The sequence below is a fragment of the Podarcis gaigeae genome (assembly GCF_964106915.1).
Source record: "Podarcis gaigeae genome assembly, chromosome: 13".
NCBI lineage: Eukaryota > Metazoa > Chordata > Lepidosauria > Squamata > Lacertidae > Podarcis > Podarcis gaigeae.
The window spans coordinates 3887954-3905227 of NC_139689.1; the positions used below are offsets into that span (position 1 = coordinate 3887954).

The following is a 17274-nucleotide window of genomic DNA, read 5'->3' on the forward strand; positions in this document are numbered from 1 at the left end:
CTGTTCCACACACACATCCTTACTATCTTGCCCCAATAATAGAAATTGGGAGAGTCTGGCTAAACATTAGCAAGAACTTTTGGGCAGTAAGAGCTGACCGGAAGGTAGTAGACTCTCATTTGTATTTCTAAGTGGACGGAGGGAAGGAAACAGGGTGGCTTCCCTAAAATTAAGTGTATGCAAAACAAGCAAATTTTGCACACATTCATAATTTAGTATGACACTTCTCCCAAGGTGGTGCCCATCACGTTCTGGACCGGATGTCTTGGCTAATGCCCGATGGGAGTTGGGAGTCCAAACATGTCTGAAGGCCACCAGCTTAAGAGTATAAACAGGCAGTTTTCAAACTTTGGGGCAGGTCAGTGGGGAAAGACCTAAAGGCTTGTTCGGCTGAATCCTGCCAGGTGCAAAGAGTCCAAAGTGCTTTCCTGTTGTCAGTCCCCCCTCCCTAGTCCCCCATTTCTAGGAAAAGCAGCTTTTTTGGTGTGTTTTCCCTGCAGTAGCTGTCGTGCCAAGCGCACTCGCAGGTCAGGTTAAAAGTGAAATGTCAATTTACCGCCCATTGTTCTAACCAGCGCTACAAATGTTTTTCAGACGGCAGCTGACCTACGGGTCGTGTTTTCCATTCCTGCTTCTGTACATAAAACGACTGCCCTCCATTTTATACGGAGAGGCAAAAAGGCTGCTTTCCCCTGTGCCGGTTTCACTAATGGGCGTGGGGTACAAACAGCCACCGGCCTTTGGTTTGAGACGTTTTGTCTGTTAAACAAGCTGCATACACATTGGACCCTCGCCAGTAAGGTTGAGTGTAACGTGACAAGTACTCTTTCTTTTTTCCCTACGCCTCAGAGATTAACACGTGAGATCAGAAAATTTTAAATTTTTGGAGCTGGCTTCTGAGAACTGCCCTGTCGTCACAGTCATCAAAAACAAATATTCTAGGTAGTTTGTTGAACAAAAATCCTACGAAACTCTCAATGCAGGAGGGAAAACCTCACGGGTCAGGACAAAAAAGAGAAGCACATATCTTTATGAAACCCCCCCATTTTTATACAGTGGTACCTCTGGTTGCATTTGCAACATGAGAAGAACATGAAAAGAACGCAATCCGCAGCGGCGCGTCTGCGAGTTGCGATTCACCGCTTCTGTGCATGCATGTGACGTCATTTTGCGCTTCTGTGCATGCGGTGAAACCCGGAAGTGACCCTTTCCGATACTTCCGAGTCGCCGCAGGACGTAACCTGAAAGAACGTAGGTATGAGGTATGACTGTACTGTAAAAAAGAAAAGAAAGAAGAGGAGGAGGAGTTTGGATTTGATATCCCGCTTTATCACTACCCAAAGGAGTCTCTGACATTCTCCTTTTCCTTCCTCCCCCACAACAAACACTCTGTGAGGTGAGTGGGGCTGAGAGACTTCAGAGAAGTGTGACTGGCCCAAGGTCACCCAGCAGCTGCAGGTGGAGGAGCGGAGACGCGAACCCAGTTCCCCAGATTACGAGACTACCGCTCTTAACCACTACACCACACTGGCTCTCAAAAAAACACACACACAGAACTGAAATTTAATTTAAAATTTTTTACACTCCCCCCCCCCCGCCCTTTGCCTCATCTAGCACCTGTCCCTGCAGTGATTGCAGGGAACTGCCATCGCAACTAGCGGAGGAGGCGAGGCTCCACAGCGATGCTGGAGAGGGGCCAAGCAAGGAGAGAGGCAGGTCTCCAGCTGGGGAAGATAATCAGCGCTACACCAGGGATAGAGGGGGGCCAATGGGGGAAGCGGAGAGGAGGCTCCAGGACTCTTCGCAGGAGACCAGCGAGAAGAGCACAGGTCCTCTGCTGCCCAAACCCACCCTGCGCAGAAGACTTCCGCGCAGGGAAAGTAGGCGGCGACTTGGCGTCAAAGAGCTTCTTTGCTGGAAGAGGTTCAAGAAACGCCCACAGACGGATACTGCTAGCGACTGAACAGCCACAAAGTGAAGGGCTGTCCAGCCAGGAAAGGTTTAACCAGGCCACTTAGCCAGGAGTGGCGGCAACTTACACACGAGCAACCCCACATAACCATTACAATGAGCTTCCTTTCTGGGAAATGTTGATCAGTTACTGGCCCCAGGAAGAGGCTGCCACCCAGTTGCAAATGGTGGTACATTGCATTTTAGGGGATTGGACTGGATGACCCTTGGGGGCCCCTTCCCACTCTGAAATTCTATGATAATGCAATAGTTTTAATGAACTTGCTGGTAACGTAACCCCCGCCCCGGTCCCTTACAAATTACACACACACACAGCCAGAAAAGGGTTTTTCATATTAAACTTGTTTTTTTATTGAGGTTGATTAACAAATGTGTTGGATTAACAGGGGGAGAGGGAGGAGGAGGAGGCCACAGCGCTGACCTGTGAACAGCAGAGGGGAGTAAATATGAACCAAGGAAATGGGCAGCGGGTGGGGTGGGGGCTAGTTTGTTACCTACCCCAGAAGACCCCCTTACCCTGAACAGCTCGTAGGTGGGGGATGCGCAGTTACCCAGCCTGGGGGAAAGGGCTTGAGGCGGAAAGGGGGGGGGCGTGCTAGAGACTTTGTAGCTAGCTCCAAGGACAGAAGGGAGGCAGCGACAGCACTGGTTGCCAGGGAAAAAGGGGGGGGGGGTCCTTGAACATGATTGACAGGGATCAGAGCCCAGGTGGGATGAGGGCGAGGAGCAAAAAAAAGTGTGTCATTCGCCAGGCAGCCGCGAGCGGGTTTCTCCTCCCATTTCGGGGGGGGGGTGCAGAGTTCAGTGCCTTTGGCAGGAACACCGCCTGCCCCCCCCCACTTCCAGATCTGGGATGGGGGGCGGGCTCCTGTGCTCTAGAAGGGAAGGGGTTAAAGAAGGGAGTTTTAAGCAAGCTCAGCAACTAGAGCAGTGATCCTGCCGCCGCCGCCCCCACAAAAAAACCACATTTAATGGGTTAACCTCCAAAGCACAAGAAAGGATGCTGTCCCAAAAGAATTGACCAAATTGCCGCAACCACCATTATGCAGGGGGGGCGCGCGTCCCCTTCCCACATTGCCTCAACAGAAAACGCTCACGAGAACAAACACATTTGACAGGGTTAAGAGTGCGACACTTCGCAATTCGCAACGGTAATTTTTTAAATAATTTTTGCTCAGTTTGTCGTTCTGGGGGGAAAGGCAGCTCCCTCCTCAGCACCGCCACCAATCTTAACAGAAAGCATTAAAACTTGAGAGGGAGAGAGAGAGAAAAAAAATCAACAAGAGTCTCCTGCAATTTCCCCCCCTCCTTCTAGCCGTTTAAATATTATTTTTTTTCCCCTTCCTTTTTTTAAGTGCAAATTCTCAACTTCTCTTGCCAGAAAACAACTGTAGTGTTACTAGCACCCGAGAGAGGGGAGGGGGACTGGGAGGACCCCGGGGCGAGAGGGGGACCAAAACAAGTGAAATCATAACAAAAGGAATACAATTAAGCGTCCAGCTTTTCTGCTTTTAAAAAGACCACAAAAAACTTTCTTTTCTTTTGTTTTAATTCAAAAGGGAGTGAGTGGATGTGGGAGGGTTTTGCTTTTTTGTCCTTTTTAGAGGAGGGGGGAAAGAAAAAAAAAAAGAGAGAGAGAGATTTGGGTGGTTTGGAGCCAAATCTGACAGTCTGCGGGTTGCGATCCTCTCTGGTTCATAACAAGTTGAAACTGCTGCCCTGCAAGGTGGGAGAAAAAGAAGAGAAGTTGGTGACAGGGGTTGGTGACAGTGGCAGGAAGGTAAGAGACGACTCCTCTCCCATCTCCCGCAAAAGCCTTGCACGTTCCCCTTCCATCTCGAGCGAGCAGGACAGCATCCTCCCGATCTGCGTCTGCACTCACCTGTGGTTCCTTTATTTAGCCATGGCCTTGATAGCAACTGCAGCCTCCTCAGTCATTGCAGAAAGTACGGTGATCTGAGGAGGGAGGGAGGAAGCAAGAATCAAGGGCTTAGAAGGGAAGGAGGGCTCTCAAAGCTATGTAATCACTTGAAAGAAACAATGAGGCCTAGGATTCAAATGGAATTAAGTTTACAAATAAGAAAATGTACGATAAGGAAAGTTATGTAATATGATTAGGGCTGTGATATGGTTTTTTGAAACACTGATACTGGAAACTGCTACATATAATTACTAAGAAATTCGGATGGAAGAGATTCGAGGAAGTCAAATACTATGCTTTTGAAGATGGATGGTACTTAATTTTAATTAATTAAGTGGCAATATGTTGTATGTATCTTTTTCCCTCTTTTTCTCCTATTTTTTGTTTGTCTTTATTATTATACATCTCTTCTTTTTTATTATATTTACCTACTGAAAATAATAAATATTATTTGGGGGGGGGAAGGAGGGCTCTAGCCAATGGCCCCCTCTAGTCCACCATCCTGTTCTCACAGTGGCCAACCAGATGATCATTATGGGAAACCCACAAGCGGGATCCGGGTGCGAGAACAGCCCTCCCTCCTCCTGCTGTTCTCAGCAACCGATGTTCAGAAGCATCGCTGCCTCTCGACTGTGGATTAAGAGCCCAGCCATCGTGAGGTCCTGCTAGCCCCAGCCCAGGCATGATCCAAAATGGGCATCCGGGTTCTGAAGACCTCCGGCGAAGGAGAGCTTGCCAAGGCCACCAATATCGTACATAAGAAGCGGTTTTCTACTGAGTCACACCAGCCTGCCTAGCTCAGGGACACCTGCTCTGGCAGCAATGGTTCTCCGGGGTTTCAGGCAGAGAAATATAATAATAATAATAATAATAGTAATAATTTATTATTTATACCCCGCCCATCTGGCTGAGTTTCCCCAGCCACTCTGGGCGGCTCCCAATTGAATGTTAAAAACAATACAGCATTAAATATTAAAAACTTCCCTAAACAGGGCTGCCTTCAGGTGTCTTTTAAAAATAGGATAGCTGCTTATTTCCTTCACATCTGGAAGGAGGGCGTTCCACAGGGTGGGCGCCACCACCGAGAAGGCCCTGTGCCTGGTTCCCGAAACCTCACTTCTCGCAGGGAGGGAACCGCCAGAAGGCCCTCGGAGCTGGACCTCAGTGTCCGGGCTGGATGATGGAGGTGGAGATGCTCCTTCAGGTATACAGGAACGGTCTTTCCCCACCTGAAGATGCCGCTGGGACCTTCTGCAAGGGAAGCAGGTGCTCTGAGCTGCAGAGTGACGCCAAGTCCTGCCGTCTGAAGCAGCACAAGCAACCTGCTCTTCCTGCTGTCCAACGCCCCACTGTGCAGCTGAGGACCAGTGCCCTGTTTCCCCTCCTCCTTCCTTATCCCATCTCCAACATCCTCAAAGACACAGCAGCGGTGGGATATTTGGCCTTACGCACACTCAGATCAACGCCAGGCATGCTCTCTCTCCTTCACTCCACCTGCAAGAAAATCTTCCCATTTGGTGGCCAGGAACCCCAGGCAAGGCTGTCTATGGTCCTGGGCAGCTCAACTTTGCAACTTCCTCCCTAACAAAGCTTAATTTGTTCACACTGTTGCTTATGTTACACCGGACAGGAAAACATGGTGCTTCCATAATTTAAAGCCTTATGGAATCATTTCTGCATCTGGCTGGGATTGGAATTTGGTATTCCGCCTTGTTTTTACCCTGCTTTTCAAGTCGTCACCATGCTTTGCCATCCCAGGCCTCTCTGGGCTAAGGAATCCTAGAATCCTAGAGTTGGAAGAGACCCCAAGGGCCATCGAGTCCAACCCCCTGCCAAGCAGGAAACCCCATCAGAGCACTCCTGACCTATGGCTGTCAAGCCTCTGCTTAAAGACCTCCAAAGAAGGAGACTCCACCACACTCCTGGGCAGCAAATTCTTTACAAGAATATCATGGGCACCTTGTCAAAGGAACGCTGCTGTTAAATACACCCCACCCCCCCAATCACTTGGGCCAGGGGAGGGAGGGCGGCAGCAGCAGCAGCAGCAGCAGCAGCAGACCTCTTCCCCTCCGGCCCCCAACGTGTTCTCTTACCAGGATTTCTTCGCCACAGTCATATTTCTGTTCAATCTCCTTGCCCAGGTCTCCCTCGGGAAGGCGCAGATCCTCCCGGACTTCCCCGCTGTCCTGGAGCAGGGAGAGGTACCCATCCTGGATGCCAATAAGCTGGAGGAAAGGAACAGTCAGCGCCCAGCTATCAGGCCCCCCTCCTGACTTAAAAAAACTCACTGAAGTAGCATTTTGGCAACAGAAGGACGGGGCCTTTTCAGTGGTGGCTCCCTGCTTGCAGAACGCTCTCCCCAGGGAGGTTGGCCTGGCGCCATCATTGTGTATCTTCAGGCACCAGAGAAAAGAATTCCTCTTTAACTGCCCATTGGCTTTTAACTATATATATGGCCTTTTAGAGTGTTTGAGATATTTTAGTGAATTTCACTCTCCCCTCAGGTTTTAATGCAAGCAGTTTTTTAAAGCTGCTTTGACTTGCCATGGCGGAAAAGCAACTACTGATTTTAACAGGCAACGATAACCTGTTCCTGCTCACCCTGGCACGGAAAGGAAGGAGGGTCTGTTCCTCCAGCTGCCTTGGCCTGCCACCTTTTTGAAACCACCCCAGGTTTGTAACAGCAGGTGATTTGTCAGGGAACAACCCCGTGCCAAGAGACAAAACTAACAGTCCCTGGGGCACATCCAGCGGTAGCAAGAATCATATATGAATGCTCAAAACTGAGGGAGAGGGTCCAAAAGAGCTAAAAAGATTTCTCTGGAAGGGCAGAAGCCTGCCTCCTTGGCCCACCACAGCAGCTGTGCGGAAGGGCCATTTTGCCTATCCTTGCTACAGCAGCCAGCGCTAGCAGTCTACCCAGTTTGCAAGCCAGGCAGGCCATAGCGGGTGTACACCAACACTCTCCTTTCGGGATTCCCATCTCTGAAGTGGGGAGGGGGGGGGGAGAACCCCACCCAGCTCCACCCACCTACCTGGAAGTCATTTCTCTTAATGTTGGGCACATCCATGTTGTGGGTGGAAGGGCAGATATCTTCGTATTTTTTCCCGGTGAAGATGTCTATGCCAACAAGATGCACCTACAGTGGGGGTGGAGAGGAAGACAGGATGTTAATGGGGACACATTAAAAAAAAAACACAGCACCCCGGTGTTCCTGCAGGAGAAGTCCGGAGGAAACAGGCAAGGACCTTGTTCTGTCTCAGGAAGGGAGGCCGGCCCCCTTCTCAACAGATGCAGTCCCTCTCTCTATGGTAGGCAGACACCGGCACAAACGCACCCAGTCTGGAACTGGGGGACACGCTTTGGTCCACAGCAATCAGATCCCTTGGCACCCCACTGGCACCATATCTGCCTCCACTTGATCTGGACTCTGTGCCTTGCACACCAGTCTCCTTGTCAAGCTGCGAACTAACTCAACAGCTAGGCCTCGCCTCCCGCTCTTTCCCTTTCCTTCCTTCCTTCTCTCTCTTTCTCCCTCTCTCCAGTTTCCACATTAGGGTAGCAGTATGGTGTGGGTTATTTATACACTCAATATTTACCTTTTTTTTTAAAGAAACAAATAAATCAGGAATACCAACAGCCACGTTTTGCAGTCTCTTCTCCACTGGCCTTTCACCTTTAACTTTTTGGGTTATCTAATTCAGAGGCTGAACTTCCACAAAGTTCAAAGCATTACTTTAACACCCACTCCCTTTTTTTGTGTTTCTATTTCTAGTCCATCTAAGCCAGCCTTTCTCAACCTGTGGATCCCCAGATTTTGTTGAACTACAACTTCCATCACCCCTAGCTAGCAAGGCCAGAGCTCAGGGATGATGGGAGTTGTAGTCCAACAACAACTGGAGACCCACAGGTTGAGAACCGCTGACTGGGGCAGGGGGAAATTCAAACAGGTACTAAAGTGATTATCCCACAAAGGTTGCCCCAAGAACCTGATTAGCCCCAGACACCAAGAGGTCAGTCCACGGAAACACGCCTTGCATCCTAAAGTGTCCAGGTATCATCCAAACAGTCTCCAAAAGCCACCAGAATGCATCGCCTACCGGTGACTTAACAATGCCACTGACGTGAAAAGAAAGCAGGGCTTTTGGCTCTTCACAGGAGAGGAGAATACAGCCTCGGTAGACAAGACTGAAAAACTCTGGGTACTTTTGTACACCACTTAGCCAGGGTTCCTCAACATGGTGCCCTCCAGATGTCTGGGGCTACAACTACTGTTGCCAACAGAGCTCAAGAGATTAAACATGTATGTTGCCTTGCATTTTTGGCAAAAAAGCAGACCTCTCAACGCATTCTAAAGCAAGTCGTTCCTTGAGGCTAAGGGCTGGAAAACGATCTCAGGAGATAGAGAAGCTAAATGGCAGCATGCCTCAGAGGTCAGGTGGCTGAAAGGTGACCAGTGCAGGCGACGGAGGAGACAGCAATGCTTTGCAGACCCAAGAAGCCTCACACAACATTTTCATTCCACCTTGCGCCTTACTTTTCAGCATTTCATATTGCAAACTGCCTTGAACTCACTGGAAGAAAGGCTGTTTATAAATGTAGATAATGATCTCAGCCAGGAAGGGCTGCATGCAATGGAGAAGAGAACAACAAGAGGTTCAAATTGTGCCAGGGCAGAAAGAGAGACAGACACAGGGAGAGGAAGTAAAGAACAAACCCTCTAGCTCCAGGCTTATTGTCTAAGCCCAGCACCTTCTCCAGACCTGGTGCCCTCCTGGCATTTTTTGCGCTACGTACCCCATCTTCTAAGACAGTGACTTTTTCAGGTCACTGCCCCCTTGGTTCCACAAACTCATCCCCAGTGCCCCCTACCCTATAAAAAGCATTATTCAGAATAGCAGTTTGCACCACCCACTAAGGAAGATAATAACACGATAAAATTTAAAACCAGAACAATTAATTGCACATTTATTCAACAGCCAGCTTAAACTATTTAGCTTAATTCAACAAAACTGATTAACCTGATTTGGTAATGCCAGCTTTTCAAAGTCAGGAGAGTCTATTACCCCTCCAGCAACCCCCTGCCTCTTAGCACCCTTCTGGGCTGGTACCGCCCACTCTGGGAACCAATGTACTAAGGGGAGGCAGCAAGGACCAGGTGTCAGAACCCATTCAATTTTGATGTTCCTCCTCCTTAAAAGCCAGCTGATTTAACATGCTTTGCCTGCTCATGGGCAACTGCCCAGATGCACAACATAAAAGGCAAGCTGGAGGACTACAGTAAAACTACTACACGGGTCCAGGGTTTGAAATTAGCCAGGCACATTTTGCACCTGGCTATCGGCCACTAGTGACCAAGTGAATATGGACGGTCTGTGTCACCATTAAGAGAAAGAGGTAGGGATTGGACAATCTGAACTGTGCCTGGATCAAGGGACTGCTCTTTTTTAAGTTCTCGGAGTTCTTAACTAGCTCAAGGTTTGTCATCTGAACTAACCGGATGTTTAAATAAGAATCAATCACTGTCAGTCCACCATTTGAAAAATGAGAATCAAGAACTGCCTTGCCCCCAAATGGCAAGTAGACATTCCATTTTGGCAACTGTAACCTCAATTTAAGGAGCAATTTGGTCCCTAGCTTATATATCTGAGTTTCTAACATTGTTGCACGTGAACATGCACAAACACCTGCTGGAGTACCAAGCATAGGGTTGCCATATTTCAAAAAGTGAAAATCTGGACACAAAAGATGTTGAGGGTTTTGGGGTTTTTTGCCAAAGATGTTGAGTTGAAGTTTTTAAGCTATTTTTGGGGGGGAAAGCCTAAAAAATCAACACACGGGCTGCCGTACATCAGGGTTTCCCCATGCATTTTAGTCAATTCTCCGAAATCCCGCCAAGACACCATTTTCGATGGATGAATTCCGGCTGTGTCTGGGAAATTCCGGACGTATGGCGGCCCTATACAAGCATGCAAATTCACACCAAGAGCTGTCCCCAAAGAGGACCATGAGGGCAAACCAGCCACCAGCCGCCGTGGGCGACGAGCCACACTCACTTTGGCATGACCGTGCTTGCCGGTCTTGGAAGTGGACATCTCCACAATCTTGCAGGGACGCCCTTTGAGCACCACAAAGCCGTTCTTGCGGAGAGCGGAGCACTGCATGGGGAAGGTCGCGGAGGCCCCGGCATCGCCGGTCTCGAAGTCTAGGTCATCAGCCATGGTGGAACAGATGTTATGGAAACTGCTGGGGGCATTGGGGAAGAGAGAAAAACAAGGAAGAAAGGTTAGGCAAACTCATCGGCATCATCTTGCAAAATAAAAAGGCTTGGGTTGGTGCTGCCGATCTCATCTTTAGCCCAGGACGATTTCTCATCTTTAGGCCGGAGTGAGTCAGAGTGGGGCAATGCCTGGCTAACCTCGCAGGCATGGATGAGGTAGGCGCAGTTCAGGTGATCACCCTGTGCATGTATAGAATTCGGCATCGGGCGGTGCTCACAGCAGGGATCCATAAAAAGTAGGTACAGACCGAATCCTGGAGGATAAGGCAACAATGGCTACTGTGACAGCCTCCAAAGTTAGGAATCAGGAAAGTGTCTCAAGACCAATTGCTGGATATGCAGGGAAGAGAATGTCATTGCCTTGCGCTCTACTCTTGCTTGCGGACTTCCCACTGGGGAATCAAGTTGGTCACTGCAAGAAAAGAATTCCTGGGCTACAAGGGCCCCCTTTCGGCCTTATTCCAGCTGCAGGCTCTTCTGGTGCCCTTGCTGGAAAATGTCTAAAACTTAAGTAGAAGAAGAAGAAGAGTTTGGATTTGATATCCCGCCTTTCACTCCCTTTAAGGAGTCTCAAAGCGGCTAACATTCTCCTTTCCCTTCCTCCCCCACAACAAACACTCTGTGAGGTGAGTGGGGCTGAGAGACTTCAGAGAAGTGTGACTGGCCCAAGGTCACCCAGCAGCTGCAGGTGGAGGAGCGGAGACGCGAACCCGGTTCCCCAGGATTACGAGACTACCGCTCTTAACCACTACACCACACTGGCTCAAAGTATAGGCTCAGGGATTTCTGATTGCTTAGCTATGTTAACAAAGTGACTCGCATCCCTGAATTAAAATTTCAGAAAGCTCACGGCAACCAGGAATGGATTTTTGTGTGGCAGGGCTGTGAGCTCAGTTCAGTTCCAAGACTTGGAACAAATTCCCGGGTTCAGAATTCTAACTCTTTTTTAAAGATTTTTTTTCTTTTGCACCCAGCTCTAATTGGCAGATTTCTAGGTTCTATTCAAAAGAAACAGTTCCTGAAGTTAGCCTACATCAAAGAATATCGCATCCCAAGAACCCCACCTTCCTTGTAATCAGGTTCTCGCTGTGGAGAGGAAATACACAGCCGCTGCCTCTGAAGTGTCACGGAAGAAGGACTCAGGTCACATTCAGCTACCAAGGCTTATACACAAAGCCCCTAACGCCCCCCAAAATAAAAATCTTTCATGGCAAAAACTCTGAACTTTTTTTTGAGTCGACAAAATATCCAGTGGCAATGAATTCCACAGGTTAACCACTTGCCATGTAAAACACTTTAGCTTGTCAATATCACGCCGGCCAAGTCGTTTCATTAGATGAGCCAGTTCTCAGTTAACAACGCTCTGGGCAAGAGGAGAAATACAGGCTGATAGCAGCTCTCTAGTTATAAGCATGGCCATAAGGCTCCACGCTTAAGTCACCGCCAGCTTATGTGAGGGTTGGGGGGGGGGGCGAGGAAGCACTTGCATGCCTGCAGTCTTAGGCAGTCAAACGCACGCCTCAGCATGAGAACCAAGGCGGTACGGCCAACAGGATTAAGGGAGCCCAAAAATCCAGCTGTCTGGCTCTGCAAAGGGGGGAGTTGGCACTCCAGGAAGTCCAGAGCTCTGCTTGCAATCTTTGCGTGCCAAGAGGAGCTGCCATGGCAGCAGCGGCGGAACTAATCCAGAGTTTCCAGTGTTGTGCAAGGCGGGCACCTAAGAATCTAATGCCTGCTCATGGGAATTTGACATTTTTCCAGCACTGCGCGCAAGCAAGTCAATTCTCACCTGTGACAAGGGCTAAGCCATCTCGCAAAAGCCCTGTTTCTGTGCTGCTCATATGTAGTGCATTTGGGGGTTCGTGTGGGAGCAGGGCCACGCTTTTGGTTCCACCCCCCCCCCCAAATCACACCAGCTTCGTTGACCAATTTCTCTTTCCACGTTGCCTTCTGTAAAGGAACCCTCGACGCCTGAGCTGCTGGTTGTGTTTTAAGAGTTCTGCACAACTCGGCGTCCCAACTGCACGGAGGTTGCCCATTAATTCAAGCATGTGGAATGCGCAAGTGCTGAAATAAGCTGGTGTGATGTCCGGGGCAGGGGCCCCACTCCCAAGCAAATTCCAAAACTGCCCAGCACACATACCTTTTGGCCTGGGCAGCCACAAGCTATTTTGGCAAAGGTTCAGTGGAGGGGAGGGAGAAAGAGAGAGCAATGGAAGTGACCAGCTTCTGTGCCTCGACAGTAAAACTACACCAGATTATGAGCATCACACTCTGAAAGACGTGCTGCCCCCTAAACTAATGCTGAGCCAAAGGCAGAGATGGGGAAAAGCGAGAAACGCACCTGCCTTGGAGAACAATCAAGGCTGCCTGTTCATCCTCCCCAGCGCCACTTCAAAACTTACCTGGACTAGTCGTTTAGTGCATTTTTATGGAAATTTAGCATAGCTTAAAAGAAAGAAATCAAAAGCGCCAGAGGTAAGTATTTGGAGTCTGAAGGTGTTCTGCTAGCCTTTCCCTAATGCAAGTCATTACAAAATGAAGGGTTTAAGATCTTGGGATGCAAAGGGGTGGGGAGAGGGGAAGAGAAAGCTTTATTTGAGAAAAAGACCATTTGTGTTCTCTGTGTAATGAAAAAGCTTCACTTGTTGAGGCTTGTAAGTGAGACCCTTAAGCCCCAAGGACTGTGATGAGCAGTAAGTCTATTCCGGAGTTTTGCCTTCCAGTTAAAAACAAATAAAACTCACAGCAATGGCTTCAGCATGCAGATGCCCACCCACCAGGTTTAAAAGGTCCTGAGTAGATACTCCAGGTAGAGCTCAGCAACGCACAGTAACATCCCAATCCCTGCTAAGGAGAAGGACCCCTCAGCAATTATAGAAAGGACTGAGGCACGCACACTCCCCGCCCCCCCCCCCGCTGCCAAGTCTCCCCAAATTACCAACTCACACTCTCAGCGGGCCACGAGATCCCTGACAAAGGCCGGGCCTCGCCTCATTTCGTGCAGGCACATGGCTCCCAAGTCGTCCGGAACCCTCCCCATCTTACATCAGAGCTGGAAAAACTAGATTGGATTCCCGAGGAGGTGCTGCAGGCTCACCCTAGCGTTAAGACAAAGCGGAGCAGAGGCGGTGGCGGCTGCAGCCACAGCTGCTCCGCTCAGCTACTACATGGCCGCCTGGCACTCCCTCCCAGGCCGTGAGGAGCATGTCGGTTCATTTACCCTCTCCAGAGATCTGCTGAGCTCGTTTTAGTTCCAGCCACCGCCACCCCACCTCCTCCTCATCCAAAAACCCGCTTCTGACCCACGCTACGCTCCGATAATTGATTAGGACAACTGTTAACTGCAACAGCTTAAGCGGCATGACATGTCCCTTTGCAGGCGGCAACGGGGTGCGCCTGCGAGGTCACCACGTGCTTCCGATTTTTGTCTGCCGCCGCCGCGGTGAGGAGCAGTGGGAAAGAGGGAGGGAGCTGCGGAGAAAGGCAGGAAGTTTTAGCCCAAGTGATCAGGCAGAGAGGCCCTCCGTGCCACATGTTTGGAGACTCCCTCTCTTCCTGCCAACACCAAGCATGATTCAGCTAAGCTGCCACTGCAGAGCGCGCCACACGTGGCCAAGGAAAGGGGAAAAGGGGGGGGGGTAAGGATTACCACAGCATTTGGATGGAAGAAATACCCTTTACATTTACGGGCAGTGCCTCTGCACCCCCTCCCTCCTCCATTTCAGAGCTACCTTAAAGATTCCATGGGGAAACACCCCCAGCAAAATATGGGAGATTCAGTTACTGCAGTTCTCATGTAAGGGCCAAATTCCTAGCAATTCTTGCCATACGGTTCCCAGTCACCAAGCACAGATTCAGTGGCAACACAGCTGCTGCAGGAAAGGCCTCTTTCAGTCAGTCATTCACACCCAGCCCAGGGTCCCCGTTAGTCAATGGAAGCCCAGCCACTGCCATCCTCAAGGGGGACCGGAAGCCGTGTCCAGAGGGGAAATGAGGTGCTGTGGTGAATGGGATCCCAGCCCCTACACCAGGAGAAGCAGGAAATACCATCAGCATGGCTGGTATTGCAAAGGAACGTGCAGCTTCGTATCACCTTTCTGCCTCTCCTTGCATGGGAACAAGTTTGGAAGTTGCAACCCTGGACTCATCTCCCTGCCTCCCCTGCTTTCCAGACAGCTTGGCCTGCTACGTGAAAGTCTTCAAGCCATGCCAAAACCAGCTGGGGAGACCAACCGAGCTCCATCCCTCCCAGCCAGGAGAGAACGATCTTCCCCCTCCCAACTTCTTAACCATAAATGAGTTTGCCTACATTCTCCAACAAAACTGCAAAGATGGAGGATTGGTTCATGGGATTCAGGAGCTTTAAAATACATTTGCTATACCCTCATGCATTCAGTAATATATTTATAACTACTATGGAGCTATGCCGCCACACTTCATCCACTCCTCTCCTACAAGGGGAGGGGGGATTCATCGCAACAGCTCCTTCCTCAACCTACGCTAACTTTCTCCGTGGCGTGTTTTTGTTACTATGGCATGTACTTTTGTGCTTTTATACTGTAAACTGGCCTGTGAGCCTCAGGTGAAGGGTGGTATAGAAATCTGATAAATTTAAAAATATATCCCAGGTTCCATACTTAAAGGCCCAAACTTCAGTGTCAGGGGGTTTCTCACCCCATTGTCAGTTCCTGCAGGGCTACTCTCCTCAGTTCGGAGCCCTAAACTGAGGGCAAGGGGGTGAAGACACCGCCAGCTACTGCCATGCATGTATCCAAAGGGTAGTCATATGCATCAACCACTCCAAAGCTCACTCCCCAAGGAACCAGCCTGCCAGGAACACCAGACAGCATGTCTATGAGATCCTCAACTGCCATCTTCCTGCTCCAGCACTGATCCTCCAAACCAGACCTTCCGGGCCAGCTGGAAGTCAATCCTTTCTGCTAACCTGCTGCAGTTTCTCAACCCACTCAGGCACCACTCCCTTCCTTCATCAAGCCCTAACTGGGGCCAGCCCTTGCCTGAGGGTGGGGAATCGTCTAATTCTCCCCCAACAGCTAACCTGAAGCCCCTTCCACTGCCTCATCTAGTGAAATGATCCCCAATCAAAATAAATATAAAAAATAGCACCTTAGTGACCAAGTAAGTTTGTTCTTCGTATAAGCTTTCGTGTGCATGCACACCTCTGTGGGCAATTCCAGCTCTCTCTACCAAAACCTTACTTTGATACCTACTAGCCGTCTCCCTAAGCCGTAAACTGGGGCAGAGCTGGTGACCCTAAGCAAAAATGTCAATTCTCTGGGGGAGAAACGTCCTCCAGCTCTGTTTCTTGCAGAGCAGCCCTTCGAGGGATATTCCCACCACACCCATCTCCTACCTTCCCAAGTTCAGCTGAGGACAAGCCTCCCCTTGCAGAGTGCGGGAACCTCAACGCCCCTTCCCCTCCCCTAAAGGCAGCCCTGACCCCCTTGTTGAAACAGATCCCACCCCCACCTGTGTCCTCAAAGGCCTTCTTTCCCACAATACCAAAGCCAGCAGGGCGTAAAGCCCCTAGAACAGGGAGTGGACTTCATATAGGAGCCACACACCCCAAAGAAAACCCCCTTTCTTTCTTTCAACTCCTGCTCAGCCCTCACTCCAAAACCAAGGCCTTCTGGTGCAGGACCCCAAAATGTAACCCTGTGCAACTGCAGGAGGCAACCCCCCCTTAAAGGCCCTTCCCTGATCCTTCCCCAAATCAAAGGGTCCCCACCAACCCCTTCCCTTCTTTTTAATGTTTAATAGGTAGTATTTTAGGGTTTTGTTGGAAGCTGTCCAGAGTGGCTGGGGAGACCCAGCCAGATGGGCGGGCTATAAATAATAAATTATTATTATTATTATTATTATTATTCCTTCACGCCAGTCCCAACGCAAGAGCTAAAGGAGCCCCCAAACCTCAAGTTATACAGTCCACCCGCAAACCCCAGTTACCAGAGGCTAACACTCCCCCCCGTATGTTTCTTTAAAAGGTCTGAGGGAGCCCCTCCCCCATATGAAAAAGCAACACCAGGCCTCACCCTGTCCCAATGGGCACCCCCTTTCCTCCCCACCCCCCCAAACCCTGCGTAACCCAAAGGAAACCCGGTCCAAGGTAGGCCTCGGCCGGGCCTGACTCGCCGCCGTCTGCCCCCCCCTCCCTCCTCTCCCGCTCCGTGAGTCAGCCCAGCAGAGGGGCCCGGCCTGGCCTCCCAAGCGCAGGCCTCGGCCTCGCCGCCGCCTCCTCCTGCACGCGACACGGGGGGCGCCAGGCTCTCCTCCCCCCGCCGCCCCCCCCTCACGTCTCTCCCCCCCCCCCGCTCTCTCGCTCTCTCTCTGAGGAGAATGAGGGGGGGAGGGGAAGGTGCGCGCGGCACCTCGTTCCGTGAGGGGGGAAAGGGAGCCACGCGGCTGAGGCGGCGGCAGCGCCGGTCGGTGAGGCTTCCTCTTCCCTTCCCCTCCCCCCCTCACTCCGCGCCGCGCCGCAACGGCTGCCGCCGCCGCCGCGTGCGCGCGCGCACACACGGGACAGCCCCGCGCACACACACTCTCTCTCTCCCGCGCGCACCAAACTCACCCGCCCGCGAGCTCAACCGCCGCCGCCGCCGCTGCCTGCTGCAACCCAGCCCGCAGTGCGCACGCGCACTTATCGCCTCCTCTCGCCCTTTCCCCCCCTCCCTCCCGCCTCTTCTCGCGCTGTCGCTTCCCCCCCCCCCTCTCCTTTTGCCGCACGCGCACTGGGAGGAAACGCTCCAAAAAAAAAAAAAAAAAGTGAAGGTGGCCGCAATGGGTGGGAAGGAAGGGGGAAGGGAAGGAGGCGGAGCCTCGTCTTCCGACACCGTAATGCGCCTGCGCTGTGGGTAGGCGCCGGGGCGCCGGAGCGGCTCTGAGCGTGCGCGTCTGAGGGGCGAAGGAGGCTACGCATGCTCACGAGGCGACCGGCGGGGTGGGGTTCTACTGCGCATGTGCATTTGGGTGGGAATAGAACCACACGTCCGGCTTCATCGTTTGGGACTGAGTTTATGCAGCGCGCAAGCGCACAGAAACTGAGTTCCTTCTCCCCCTCATTTGTTTTCCAATGCGCAT

General features: G+C 50.9%; 1 protein-coding gene across 3 annotated transcripts; it reads right to left on the reverse strand.

Annotated features, from left to right (window-relative positions):
• Positions 1-2297: 2297 nt before the first annotated feature.
• EIF5A (eukaryotic translation initiation factor 5A) lies at positions 2298-17071 on the reverse strand. Of its 3 annotated transcripts, none has more exons than XM_083707229.1 (6): positions 16766-17071; positions 9950-10136; positions 6928-7032; positions 5986-6117; positions 3854-3927; positions 2298-3690 (listed from the first exon to the last, which is right to left on the reverse strand). In XM_083707229.1, exons 2-5 carry the CDS (start codon positions 10112-10114, stop codon positions 3865-3867), a joined length of 465 nt encoding a protein of 154 aa, XP_083563355.1. In that variant the 5' UTR covers positions 10115-10136; positions 16766-17071; the 3' UTR covers positions 2298-3690; positions 3854-3864. The 3 variants fall into 3 exon arrangements, with proteins under 3 accessions (XP_083563355.1, XP_083563356.1, XP_083563357.1); XM_083707230.1 differs by having other exon boundaries at positions 9950-10139; positions 16766-16887; XM_083707231.1 differs by lacking the exon at positions 16766-17071 and adding an exon at positions 10933-13209 and having other exon boundaries at positions 9950-10679.
• Between the last annotated feature and the right edge of the window lie 203 nt (positions 17072-17274).